At 31.7% G+C, this 14,647-nt stretch overlaps 1 protein-coding gene across 1 annotated transcript; it reads right to left on the bottom strand.

The window, feature by feature from the left end:
* Positions 1–10,092: 10,092 nt before the first annotated feature.
* LOC132609044 (uncharacterized) lies at positions 10,093–11,639 on the bottom strand. The gene is made up of 4 exons (XM_060322872.1): positions 11,477–11,639; positions 10,893–11,377; positions 10,446–10,533; positions 10,093–10,334 (listed from the first exon to the last, which is right to left on the bottom strand). Exons 1-4 carry the CDS (start codon positions 11,637–11,639, stop codon positions 10,093–10,095), a joined length of 978 nt encoding a protein of 325 aa, XP_060178855.1.
* Positions 11,640–14,647: the final 3,008 nt, after the last annotated feature.

Below are 14,647 nucleotides of genomic sequence, written 5' to 3'. Positions count from 1 at the left end.
TAAACCACAAGTTTTAAAAGTATTCCTTTATTTCTTAAACTTTGGTCCTAGTCAAACTATATCACATATATTGGGACAGATGGAGTAACAAAATGTTAAAAGTATGCAGTTTTATTTTTAACATACTGGTTTAAAAAATTATCTACTGATAACAAATAATTATTGTGAAGCAAAAAATAATATTGAAAAAAAATGAAAAGAAAAGCGTCTAAGGAAGATTGTTTTTGTCATTAGGTTGAAGATGACTTAGCAGGTATGAGCCTTTAGGTTGTGGAAAAGTTGTTTCAATTGTCACATCATACAAGAAAAATTTACTTTTTCAGATTTTCCGATTTTAAAAATTTACACTGAAGGTGCTTTTGGAAATATGAGTCTTTCTCTAAAGTTTGAAATATCCACTGAAGGCTCATGGGTAGCAGAGCACCTTCCGTGTAAATATATTTAACGAACCGTCTGCTTTTAAATGTGAAAACCGCACACTAAAGGTGCTCTGCCAGGCATGCGTTTTCACCATTTAAGTTACAAAAATTCTGACAAACCCATTTATTGAATTTATTCCTCAAAGGACACATTTCAGTCAAAAAATAGTGGATACATTTTTTTATCAGTAATTTTAATTGTACTTACTCACAAATCATTAAAATATGGAACTAAGAAAACTTCAAATAGTATACGGTTGAACTATAGAAACTACATTCAGATTGCAATCCTAGTGAATTACTTATAAGAAGTTGGCCTGAAATTAAAAATATGGTCAATAGTGATTCATGCCCATTCTACTTTACTTGAGGTTGATGTGTAATAATTATTGTTGCTTGAAATGATTGCAAAAAATAAAATAAAAAATGATGACGCATTGTTATCACTTAGACAGAAATGAATCCACTTTACCCCCTAATTGAAAATTTTCAATGAGATTAATAACCTTGAACAACACTTTCCACTAGCATGTTGACCTCATTTACATCAACACAATTTTAATGAAATCATAGTTTTATCTAATGACAATCTACCTAGCTTAACCATGTATTCTCTTTATCCACAACGTTAACCCGTTAAATATAGAAACTTTTTGGAAAAAACCAAAAAAGCAAGACATTTAAATTGGAACGAAAGGAGTAGCATGATAACGTCCAAATTCATTCCTCGAAGAGAAAGTGTACACGGTCGTATGCAATATAATTACCCAACTATGAGTCGGGGTCAAATTCCACAAGAAACAATATACTAGGCGATCAAGCAAGTAAGGAATTTTCACTTTCTACACTAAGCCAAACACTTGATAATATTTTGGTTTTGAGAAAATTCTAACTAATGCAAAAATGTAAATTAACCTAGAAAGCAAGTAAAATGATCAATGACCACAAGCATGGATACAAGGGAAATTACTCTCAAGTAGTAATCCAATGTATTTTACAATTTTATAACTAAGAGCGAGTTTATGTTAATTGATAATGGTTTCAAAAATCTCAGTAAAAGTCTTCCAATCAAATCAATGAATTTTACTCTAAACTTTTTCAAGCTTTAGAGTGTGAAATTCGGCACTACCAATTGAATCTCAAGTTAACTATCTTATTTCTAACTCAAGTTATTAGATGAGGGTTAAGCCCCAAATCCTTGCTATTAACTCGTTTTCAAGCAAAGTAAGGGTATTTAGGCACAAATAATGTTGTACACCGTTAAATGACATTAAAGCTTGAAGAGTTAATAGAGAAACAATAAACCACTCAATTAGAAATAAAAATTGTTTAATACATAAGCAAAATAAGAGATTCGTCCAAACTAGACATATGAATATTTGCGTAAACAAGATTCAAGCATTGAAATGAAATACCACCACACATAAATATTCAATACATAGCAAGAGTAGAAGAAATGCGTAAAGAATTTCTCATTGGGTGCCTCCAAATCTTCTCTTCCAAAGTGTTGGTGATGAACCCTAGGTCCCAAACTTGTGTAAAAATGGCCAAAGATGAAAGATATTACTCCCAAATCTTTCTTTTATAGTTCCCCAATTTTGCAAAGTCAAAATATGACAAAAACAGCCTCCATATTTACAGATTTTCGAAATTGCAGTTCTGGCCCATTTTTGCACTTTTAGCCACTTTTGTCATTTTCTTCACTTTGACCTCTTTTTGACTTGTTTTTCACTTGATTTCTTCATGATCACTTCTCAATCATATAAACCTATAAAATTGAAGTAAGCCATAATAAATGCACTATTTTCTCAATCAAACAATTCAAAAGTTTAAGATTAAAGAAGAAATAAGTTGGAAAATACCAACTTATCATAGCACAATTTAAAACTATTACCACCACTTTCCTCAAATAGTCAAAGATGACCAAATTTTGTTAATCATCAAAGTAGTGAATATGGTTCTGAACTGTATCAGATATTCTTAATCACCTTTGAGGTGCCTTCAAAATAACATTGCACATTTGATACTAGTAAATAGTAATCAATGAAAACACCAAAAACCTCCTTTTCCTTTTTAAGCTCAGATCTAACTCATCAAGAACCTAGGCCTTGTTCTTGTCAATACTGAACTTCACAATTTACAAAAGAACAGAAAACTTGCTCCCATAAAATATGGAATGAATTGCAATTACAATTACAATTCTGCACAAAACTAGAAACAATAGCCTTCCAGGATATAGTATGGGACACATGTCGAAAATCAAGAATAGTACAAAAGAAAATAGCTCACTAGAGGGATACATATCTCTCAATTCAGCAAAGCAACAGGCCCAGGGATATGGGTATCATATATACAATTTAGAACCATTTTCACCACTTCACTCAAAATAGAAATTTTCTTAATCAGGAAGTGGTGACTATGGTTCTCAACTGTATCAGATACAAAAATAAGTACCAATTAAGAGATAAAAGAAAAGAGTGTTGTTAAATGGCACAACCCATTTGGCACAACCCATTTGGCACAACTGTCACAACCCATGCAAGGCCAACGCAAAATGATCAATATACCCCTACCTCTCAACGCTCCAAACCAGCCTATTTTTCCTCCAATACAATGTAATGATTACTTAAGGGCACACTTACGCACTTTTTGCAATATTTAAAACGGATACATACACCTAGACCATATACATACACCTATAAATCTGTATGGTCTACACAACCTACAATCTACATAATTTATACGGTGGGCTAACTTAAACAATATACAAACTCCTAATTGTTTTTTTTTACAATAATGCCTTCTTTTCACTATTTATGTGAGGCTATTTTATTCCTTAACAAGTGAACACTTTCTTATTTTAATCGTAAACTAAAAATGCAATGTTAAATTCAATATTTTTCCTTCCCTAATTAAAATGCTTAGCTAGAAACATAAAGATAAATAAGAACTTAAAAAGTTTGCTTTGACTATTTCTTTTACTCAAAATTTAAAATGGGAAAAAATATTTGATCACATGGACTATTTCTCTAAAAAATTATTTGATCAAATATTCAATTGCAAAAATTGTAACTATAACAATCATCGTAGACAATTAGATTTAGCTATGTGTTTATAAACTAGCTAGTGTTGGTCCTTGATCATGTAAACATCCTAATCTATAATTCTAGGGCAAAGGTGCATATATACCCCTCAACTTTGTGATTTAGAGCAGATATACCCCTCGTTATAAAAGTGGTGTATATATACCCCTGTCGTTACAAAATAGTGCAAATATACCCCTGCCATTATAAAATGGTGCAAATATAACTTTTTTACCAACGGGATGTTTTTTTAAAAAAAAATCTTTTTGGTTATTTTTTAATTAAAAATATGTCACGTGACTTTAAAAAAAAAGTCTACCTATTTTTGTAGTAGACATATTTTTCTAAAGCCACATGATACTTTTTTTCGGGTGGGTCGGGTCTGGTTCCTTTAAAAAAATGGGTAGACTTATTTTTTTAAAGTCACAGAGATATTTTTTTAAATGAACCAGACCAGACACACCAGAAAAAAAATTACCTTGTGTCTTTAGAAAAATATGCCTAATAAAAAAAATAGGTAGACTTTTTTTTAAAGTCACGTGGCATATTTTTAATTAAAAAATAACCAAAATGATTTTTTTTTAAAAAACCATTAGCAAAAAGGGTATGTTTACACCATTTTGTAACGGCAGGGGTATAATTGCACCATTTTATAACGATAGGGGTATATATAAACCACTTTTGTAACGAGGGTTATGTTTGCTCTAAATCGCAAAGCTGAGCGGTATATTTGCACCTTTCTCCATAATTCTATTCAATTTTAATCATATATACTTTTAACATTTATCTAAAGAAAAAAAATTGTATAACAATTAGAGATTAATGTTTTAATAAAAGTTCACATATACAATGTTATTTATGGGCGGTTATTTAAAAAAAATCAATAATATTTAAGACTAGGTTTCGAGAAATTAACAACGATTATTTAGAAAAAAACAAATTCCTCCATTATATGTAGAAATTGAGATTGCAAATTTCGGTGTATTTCCTTGAAAGAGAAGAGCACCTATGCTTAGAAATAAAAGAATAATATTTAATCCTATACAATTTTGTCCAAATTCTATGGCTAGCCTATAACTAATTTTATTAGAGTGCAACAAATCTATATTTTTTATTGAATTTCCTATTAAATATTGAAAAGTCATTTATTTGACCATTTTGCTCTATTAAACAGGCAGCTAAATAAATATCCGTTCCAAGAAATGACGAATGCTATTGCAGCAAAATTGGTCAAGGTTCACGTTTAGAACCTTTAGATCCCGAGTTCGAGTCTAGGTGAGCACATATAGTGAAAAGCATTTTTTTTCATTTTTTCTTTCACTTAGATGATCACCAAACTTAAACAAATCAAGTACCAAATAACTTTATATAATTTTGTCCAAATTCTATTGGCTAGCCTATAACTAATTTTATTCCCTTATAATGTAATTAAAAATGACTTGTCCTTGTTGATCAAAGATGTTTGATCGTATAGCTGATGTTGTTTTTGTCAACTTTGTGTGGCTGAGATGCAATGTTGGCAAATTTTGATATTGGGCTGCATTTCTCCTCTGCTGAATATTTGGGTTGTAGTTGTTTGGGCTCAATTTCTTAAGCAGCCCAACTGATACCCTTCAAATGATAATCCCTCTCTTTTAGCTGACTTTTCTAAATTACAAAACTCATTTTATAAATTTTTGCTTTATAAATATATATTTTTGAATTTATAAGTTTACATATGTCTTTTTTATATTAGACGGAAGCAATAAAACTTTTTAATTTGCTAAAATACGTAAGTAAAATAAAAATAAAAGTGGTATCAAAGCTGAATTTGACAGAAAATAAGCTCTGATACAACTTTTAAATGATGTTATAAATATAAAGCATGAAAATTTACTTTTTATAGCTACTTTTAGTACCTATTTAATGGTAATAACTACCCTTTAATTTAATTAATAATAGTAGCTAAATATTTTTCTAATTTACTTATTATAGCTACCCAAGTAACTTGCAGTTACTGGTGCACAAATACACCGTAAAACACGCCCATATCCCAAATCCCCTTTTTAAGTAATAATCCAACTCACATAATATACATTATGATTCTCTCTTTTTTCATAAATTTTTGCCTTTTTTTCTCATCAAAATCTCTTCATTACTTTCAACCACGATTTATTGTGCCGAGATTTGTGGTGGTGGTGTATTTGTGTAAGTTTTCTTTATATTTGTGTATTTTGTTCACAGTAATTCCATATTTTCAACTATTTTCAAGCTTTTCAACTTTCAATTATCAGGTTTTCCAATTTTAATACCAAAAACATCAATTAATGGCAGATGAAAGCATATCTAGTAGGGTTACTAGAGGTATACCCCCTACTGTTCAAAATTTAGATTGTCCTTCTTTTTATTTGGGTATTTCTCAGCAACAACATGATGTAGATGCAGCTTCTGCTGAGAAATTGGCTGCTGAACGGAGATCAAAGAAAATTCAATATCCTAACAGACTTAGAAATCCTTCAATTGTAAATTTGGAGAACAAAATTGATTCTGATACTGCCACAAAGAGGAGAAAAACCTTTGATGTGGCTTTTGTTAGCAAGGGGAAAAATGTTGTAGAGACAGATGCAGGAGAACAACAATTAACAGTGAAGAAGCAGGTATTTTTTGATTTTTTGTATATATTTTTTGAATAAAATTGTATTTTAGATGTTGCTCAAATTCTGTTAAATATATGATTTATGTATTTGACCTCATCTATAAGTATATATAAATGTATTTGTTGTTCATGTTCAAATTTAAAATTTGAATGAGATATGTATTTGACAAACATTTAATAACCGTATTTGTTATCAAATTATGAACTTCGTATCATGTATCTGTAATTTCACAGATTTGTGTATTTTTTGAATTATTCAGAGATTTATGTATTTTTTCAAAGTCGGTATGTGTATGTGTCAGCTAAATGTGTATTTGAACAAATTAGAAAGTTAGATTCACATGTGTTGTACATTTGAGTTGATGTTTTTTTTTTTTATTTTGTTTGCTGCATTTAGTACACATATATTGAAAAACACATATGTATTTGATTATATATTTTGATTCTCATGTGTTGCCATTATATTCAAATTTTCAGGCCTCCAAATTCCTGGTTAAACGTCCCCCCCCCCCCCCCCCCCCTTATCGATAGACAATTCCAGCTTTTTCCAAAACTATTTTTGGGAAATATCTGCAAATGCAAGTTGACACTGAGGTTCAGGATCAGTTGTTTAGGTGTTTTATGGTTAGGGAGTTGAAGCATAGTAATAGCGATGCGTTTGTTATTGATATTAATGGGACGGAATTGACATTCAGTCTTTTTGATTTTGCATTAATTACTGGTTTGAAGTGTTATGGTCAAGAAATTGTTTTTGATGAAGGTGACAACAGACTTTTGGAAGAATATTTTGGTGGTTCTGTTAACAGTGTTTCAAAGATGACTTTAAATAAGTGTTTTGAAGATAAAGATTGGAGTGTTGGTGATAACGCAGATGAATATGCTGTAAAGATAAGATACAGTGGAAGAGAAAAAAGATTCTGATGATTCAAATAATACTGAGGTACGAAATAACCTGAGTCTAATTCAACCATTCTTTTTTTTATATATATATATATATGAATCAGACAAGTGCTTGACTAACATTTCTTTTTGTATTTTGAGTAGGTGATCGTACAGGTGCTAGCAGATATAGCAGCATCAGAAATGGCTAATGAACAAGTTCAAGAAAGAAAAGACCGGGGAAAACACTAGCTCGAATGTCTTAGAGGAACCCGAGGCAGCAGTTTGTAACACGCAGCCTTTATCTCAGTGGTTGTTTCCTGATGAGTATTACCCGAGCCAAACTCCGAGAAAAGAAATCATTTTGCATCCATCAGTGCCTCGAGCTACACGCCTCAGTAAATACAAGACATCACCATACATGACAGATTTTGGTATGTATTTATTCAAGTTTTTAATTTTGTTGATTGTATTTCAATATGCAATTGTTAATGTTTAAGTAGCAAATACACAGGTAGTAGTTCGGGTACGGATCATGTTCCTGTGTTTGACAAAAAATAACCATTCGAGCAAGATCCCATTACCGGTCCTCTAGATGTACAGATTGTTGATGAATATCGTATTTGGCTTCGTAAGGGTCTGCTTGTGAAGCATGATAGCAAGTATGTTTTGATTCCACTATTACATATTGTAATTCAACATGTAGGCGAATAACTTAATGTATTTGTTTATTTTGTTGCTGCAAAAAAAATTACAAAGACCATTATAAAAAAAAAAATGGTAGATTTTTATCATGGTGTCAAATACAATTTTGGCATCACAAATGTTGATGATAAGAACTGGTTTTACCTTTTATCGATGGATGGCCAACTTTGGAATGATGAGGTGAATTTTATCAGGAATGACATACACGGTTTATTAAAAATATTTTATGTATTTGACTGTGCTATAACTAATGTATTTTTGATCATTTCAGCACATTGACGTCGTTTCTACTACTTTCAGAAGAAAGGAAAATATGACAAAAGGAACAATTACAGGTTCACTACTGTTGATTGTCTATTCAAGCAGAAAATTGATGTTGTCCACCATGCATTTTACAATGTTGAAACCCAGACCAACGTGGCCAATGAAGAGCAAGTCTTGTGTGAGTATGTTAAGGGCCACAGGCTTCTTGCGAATGTCCCGTGGCATACGGTTGACAATGTGCTAATACCAGTCAATATAAAAGAAGAAAATCATTGGATATTGGTAGTCCTTTCATTCATGGATAGGTATTTTTGTTGAGGAATTATCTTAACATTAGTGTTTCATTCATCATTTTCGGCTGAGTTTTTTTTTTTTTTTTTTAAATGGACAGGCGTCTTTATGTTTACAACTAGTATCAAGCAGCCAGGCATAACGCAGTTGTTAGGGATGAAATACAAAAGCTTGCTACACTTCTGCCACATTTCCTACATCTGGCTAGATTCTATGTAACTAAAAAAAACCATAGATTTGGTGAAACACCCAGCATATGCGGAGCAGGGATAGATTGATATCCTTGAAGTGGTCTATGTTGAAAATCTGCCTCATCAAGCTGCTGGTAGCACGTAAGTAGTAAACATATTTTTTGGAATATCACAGTGTATTTGAACAAGTTACTAAATGAGTTATGTTGTCAAATACATGGGTGATGCAAATTGTTACTCATAAAAATACATGAAATATCCTATCTAATACATGGGATTTTATTGAAAAATTCAAATACATAAGTTATGCTATCAAATACATGGGTGGTGCAAACTGTTAGTCATTCAAATACATGAGTATTGATAGGTGTTAGACTTTGAAATACATGGTTTATGCCAACAGTCTTTTGAAATATAAATACATATTTGATTTTTTTATTTCTTTTAGGGACTGTGATGTTTTTGTGGCAGCGTATGCTGAGTATTTGATCTCGGGTGAGTATTTGATGCACATATGCAGCGTATGAGATATGGTGAGTATTTGATGCACATATGCAGCGTATGAGATATGGTGCACTCTTATGGGACTATGTTGAACGCAAGGTTGCTGACAATGTCGAGAGGGATAATGAGGTTCCACCAAGACCAATTAGGCCAGCAATAGATTATGACACAATTGATGCAATTGATGTTTGATCAATATTGTTCGTACATTCGATGTTTTTTGTCCTTTTTTTGTTAAAGCAAACAATTTGAAGTTTTAGATGTATTTGACTGATGTTGAATTATCATTTTATCAAATGAATCTCAAGGTTTATGTTACTTATATTTGATGTACTTAGTTATTTTTAGTCGCACCGAAAGTTGGTTCAAATACAGAAAATTATGACAACTGTTATTTTCCCTTAATTTGGTGTTCAAATACATCAACATTACTCTGGAATTTCAGTCACCAGGTTCACAAAAATATGTATGTTTTATTACAGTTTATACATTTTTCTGAAGTTTAATAAACACATCTTGTGTATTTGACATGACCAGCACAACTATATGCTTTCAATGAAAAAAATTGAAAAAAAAAAAAACAACTTCATCAATTGCGAAAATAATATGTATGTTCTTTTACCACCTATGCAGTGTTATGAAGTGGATAAGAACACCATTTTTATCGGAATATGTTTGCCTTAATTTGGTGTTCAAAAACATGAACATTACCCTGTAATTTCAGTCACCAGGATCACAAAAATATGTATGTTCTATTATAGTTTATACAATTTTCTGAAGGCTAACAAACGCATATGGTGTATTTGACATGACCAGAACAACTATATGTTTTCAATAAAAAAAAATTACAAAAAAAAAAAACAACTTCATCAATTAGGGAAATAATATGTATGTTCTTTTACCAACTATGCAGTGTTTTGAAGTTGATAAAAATACCATACGAATCTAAATAAGGTTGCCATTAAGATCATAATGAATAGGACATACATTTCATAGCAATAATTTCAGAAATACCACAACAATTGTCAATAGAAGTTATTGACACGTTTGTTCAAATACTTAAAAAAAATAATGCATTTCCCTAAGAAAGTTAAATGGATAGGAATATAACAAAAATCAATTCACTTCCTTCGAGGCTCAAAACTACATGAACGTCTGTTGTGTCCAAGTTGTCTACAAGTACTGCAAGCATGTCTTTTCTTCCCAGTAAACAATTCACTTAAAGGTTTATCACGCCTCTTCTTTGGCCTACCAGGCGGTCTCTTGTATCTTGGTGGCAAAACCACATCCTCCAAGATGTATTTGGGAATCTTCCATTCACGCTCATCGGGTAGAGGATCCATAGCTACATCATATGTCTTCACTACGGTCTCCGGTTTGAATAAATCAGAGCAATAATCATCAGCAACTAGATTTTTCTTCTTAATGACATCCCATGCATGCGGTCAGGGGATTTTATCTAATTGAAACATACGACAGCTGCAAGTTTTGTTATTCAAATTAAGAATGAAACGCCTTCCTCCATCATGTAATGTGTACACGAATTCGGTTGATGGTTCTACCTGCAAAATAAAAATTACATGTATTTGTTAATCAACCAATCAGAATTTTAAAATAAATAAACATACAGTTAATCAAATACATATCAATACTCAAGGAGGCATATATTCACTTACATATAACTAAATGTTCAGTGATATCAAATACACATTGACATTATGTAAAATAACACTACAGATTAGTACAAGTCCAAGTTTGTTAAATACATTATAACAAGAATTAAACTGAAACATACCATCATTCGTAGACATAGATACTCGTTGATTGACAGCATCTCCTGAAACTTTTTACCGAGTGTAGTGAACATGTATGTTCCATTTCTCCGGTTATTTTAATTCCATCTCCCAAACATCCTTCTTACTTCTTCGAGAAAGTCATAGATAGGCAGTTCTCTAGCAGCTAGAAGATATCGGTTAATGCACTCTGCTATGTTAGAAGTCATTGTATACCCTCGGTTAACAGATGCATACACTCTAGCCCACTTGTCTCTACCAACGGATTCCAAATACTCTGCCACCTGCATATCTGCCTTTTGAACCTTCCCCATCAACTTATCAAATTCATCCTGCGTGTATGCCTTTGCCATGGAATAAAAAACATGACTCAACACATCATGTCTCTTTTTGTATTTTTTACATACATTACCCCAAAGATGCCATATACATGCATAATGTGCAACTTCTGGATAAATTCTACAAACAACCTTGTTTATACTTTCATGCCTATAGGATACGATACACATGTTCTCTCTAATTCCATATGTTTCTCTGAAACGCTCGGAAAACCACGTCCAGGATCTGTCATTCTCAGAATCAATCACACCATATGCTAGGGGAAGTATGTTGCCTGCACATACAGTTACAAAAAACTCATAAATACATTATGTATTTGTTTAAAACAGAACAATTTTCTTAAGTAACAAATTAATATGTATATTTGGCATACCTGCACCGTCTAATGTGCTTGCTGAGACAAATGTTCCATTATATGGCGTTTTTAAGTGGCTCCCGTCAACTACCACAATTGGTCGACAACACTCAAAGCCTTTGATAAATGCATACAGTGCTATAAAAACATACAGGAATTCATTGTCGCGGGTTTTACGCATTCTGATATGTGAACCTGGGTAAGTTTTATCCAAGATTTACAGGTATCCGGGTAATCTATTATGAGATTCAGCCGGTTCAGCCATTAAATCGTTCATCGCCTTTTCTTTGGCCCGCCAAGCAACCATGTATGAAACATCCATGCCAAAATCATTTTTGACGTCCTCCGCAATGTCTTTAGAGGTATATTTCCTCTTATGGTTTGCTATTTTTGGTTTAACAATTCCACTTATCAACCGAATTGTAGCTTGGCGTTGGGAATAAACACTTTTCCTTTAACGGGCATGTATGTTTGTCATGAAACTCTCTAACTCTAAAAATTTCTGACTTACCTACACTTGACGCCCTGAATTTCCAATCACAATCTTCTGATATTAAAATTATATTCTTTTGTATTATTTAAGAAAAAGAAGAGAAGATGTTATAATTTTATCCTAATAAAATAAGCTGTCAAATTTACGAATGCAAGGATTGAGAACAAATTAAATAAACTAAAAATGTGGTACGTTACTCCTCTCACGATTCTATTCTTGGGAGATTGTGGATTAACCAATATTCAAAAGTAGGGTTGTAGATTTGAACCTTTTCCCATTCAAATATTGATAAATGAGAAATTAAAAAAATCCAAAATTCATGCAAAAGGGATGAGATAGCTTGTTTTCTAAGATCTATTTTTGAAAGGTATTTTTGTCGCAAATATTTTTTGAAAAGGTATTTTTGAAGAGAAACGGTTTGTGTTTGGCGAATCAATTTGAAAGTAAAGAGCTTCTATCAATATTTGAGCAGAACTTGTGTGCCTGGTCAAAGTAAAATATTTTTTTTCAACTTCTAAAAAAAATACTTTTATTACTACTTAAAAACACTTATTTGCTCTTAAATACTTGGTCAAACATCAACTTTTTAAAATTAGCATTTAAAAAAGAAAGAAGAAGTTCGGCCAAATAAATTAAGACTCTCACATGAGTTTCATTTTCTACTTGTTATCTTTTAATATTCTCATCACTGTATGTTTATTTCCTTGCTCACGTCAAGTATGGAATCTTCAAAGTGAAAGGCACATTAATCAAAACATTCAGGCAGAATATATATCTCCTTGATGTAGACATGTTCAGTCTTTTTTCTTCTTTTTTTTTCCTTTCGTAATCTTGAATTTTTGATGGAAATAGTGTCCTTTGAGGAATAAATTCAATAAATGAATTTATCAGAATTTTCGTAACTTAAATGGTGAAAACGCATGTCTGATATAACACTTTTAGTGTGCGATTTTCACGTCTAAAAACAGACGATCCATTAAATATATTTCTACTTCTTGTATTTTAATATTCTCATCACTATATATTTATTTCCTTGCTCACGTCAAGTATGAAATCTTCAAAGTGAAAAGGCACATCAATCAAAACATTCGGCAGTATGCATATCTCCTTGATGTAGACATGTTCATTCTTCTTTTTTCCTTTTATAATCTTGAATTGAGTGTTCTTTGAGGGACAAATCCAATAAATAAGTTTGTTAGAATTTTTATAATTTAAACGGAGAAACTGCATGTCTGACATAGCACTTTTAATGTGTAATTTTCACGTCTAAAAACAGACGATCCATTAAATATATTTATACTGAAGGTGTTCTGCTACCCATAAGCTTTCAGTGTGGATATTTTAAACTTTGGAGAAAGGCACATCTTTTCAAAAGCACCTTCAGTATAAATTTTTAAATCAGAGAATCTGAAAAAGTAAATTTTTCTTGTATGATGTGACAACTGAAACAACTTTTTCAAAACCTAAAGGCTCATACCTGATAAGGCATTTTCAACCTAATGACAAAAACAATCTTCCTTAGACGGTTTTCTTTTCATTTTTTTTCAATCTTATTTTTTGCTTCATAATAATTTATTTGTTATTGGTAGATAATTTTTTAAATCAGTATGTTAAAAATATAACTGCATACTTTTAACATTTTATTACTCCATCTATCCCGATATATGTGATATAGTTTGACTAGGGAACAAAGTTTAAGAAAGAAATGAATACTTTTAAAACTTGTGGTTTAAAACAAGTCATAGATATTTGTGTGACTGTAAATCATTTTATTAGTAAAAGGAGAAGTTTTAATTTAAATTATTTCTAAATATAGCAATGTATCATTCTTTTTGGGACAAACTACAAAAAGAAAGTGTATTACATAAATTGGGACAGATGTAGATGAAAATCTATTTTTTCCGATTTGGTTTGATTATTTTTTTCCGATTTGGTTTGATCATATACATCTGTCCCAATTTATGTGATACACTTTCTTTTTGTAGTGTCCTAAAAAGAATGATACATTGTTATATTTAGAACGGAAAAGGGCCTAAAATACCTTTGAACTATTAGATTTGGTACAAAAATACCCTCCATTTACCTTTGGGGCCTAAAATACCCCTGACGTTAACCTTTGGGACCTAAAATACCCCTGGCGTTAACCTTTGGGGCCTAAAATACCCTTATTTTTAACGGACCCATTTCAAGACCCAATTAACAATTTCATTTATTACGAGGCAGCTTCTAATTGGTTAATAAAATAATTAACTTAAACTAATTAATCCCCCATTTAACCCGTCCAACTAATAAGGCCTACCCGCCCAATTAAATCCCCTTTTATCCATATCAAAAGAAACCCTTGAACCCATTCAACTGATAAGCCGGACCCTCGAACGGTGCAGACATTTAGGTGATGATTCAACCAATACATGAGTTATTTATTGGTGAATCATGAATGTATGAAGCAACATATATAGCAATGCAAAAAAAGAAAATAAAAAAGAATATCACTTTTACAGGATGGTGTTTGACTAATTCTACTTTGAAAGTTTGAACTAAAATAAATTAGAAACAGTGTATTTCTGTTTCATGGTTCGTTTCCTTCAGTGTTTCATGTATTGCTTGAATCACCACCCAAATGTCTGCACCATTCGAGGGCCGGACTTATCAGTTGAATGGGTTCGAGGGTTTCTTTTGATATGGATAAAAGGGGA

Source organism: Lycium barbarum, chromosome 1 (assembly GCF_019175385.1).
Source record: "Lycium barbarum isolate Lr01 chromosome 1, ASM1917538v2, whole genome shotgun sequence".
Taxonomy (NCBI): Eukaryota; Viridiplantae; Streptophyta; class Magnoliopsida; order Solanales; family Solanaceae; genus Lycium; species Lycium barbarum.
The sequence above is the reverse complement of the archived record's forward strand: the minus strand, read 5'-3'. Positions and strand labels throughout refer to the sequence as shown.

Coding starts and splice junctions, on each gene's coding strand:
- LOC132609044 (XM_060322872.1), bottom strand. CDS start 11,639: ATGCGTAAAACCCGCGACAATGAATTCCTGTATGTTTTTATAGCACTG. Junction 11,378..11,476: donor AAGCACATTAGACGGTGCAG/GTATGCCAAATA, acceptor CTGTATGTGCAG/GCAACATACTTCCCCTAGCA. Junction 10,534..10,892: donor TCTATGACTTTCTCGAAGAA/GTAAGAAGGATG, acceptor TTTATTTTGCAG/GTAGAACCATCAACCGAATT.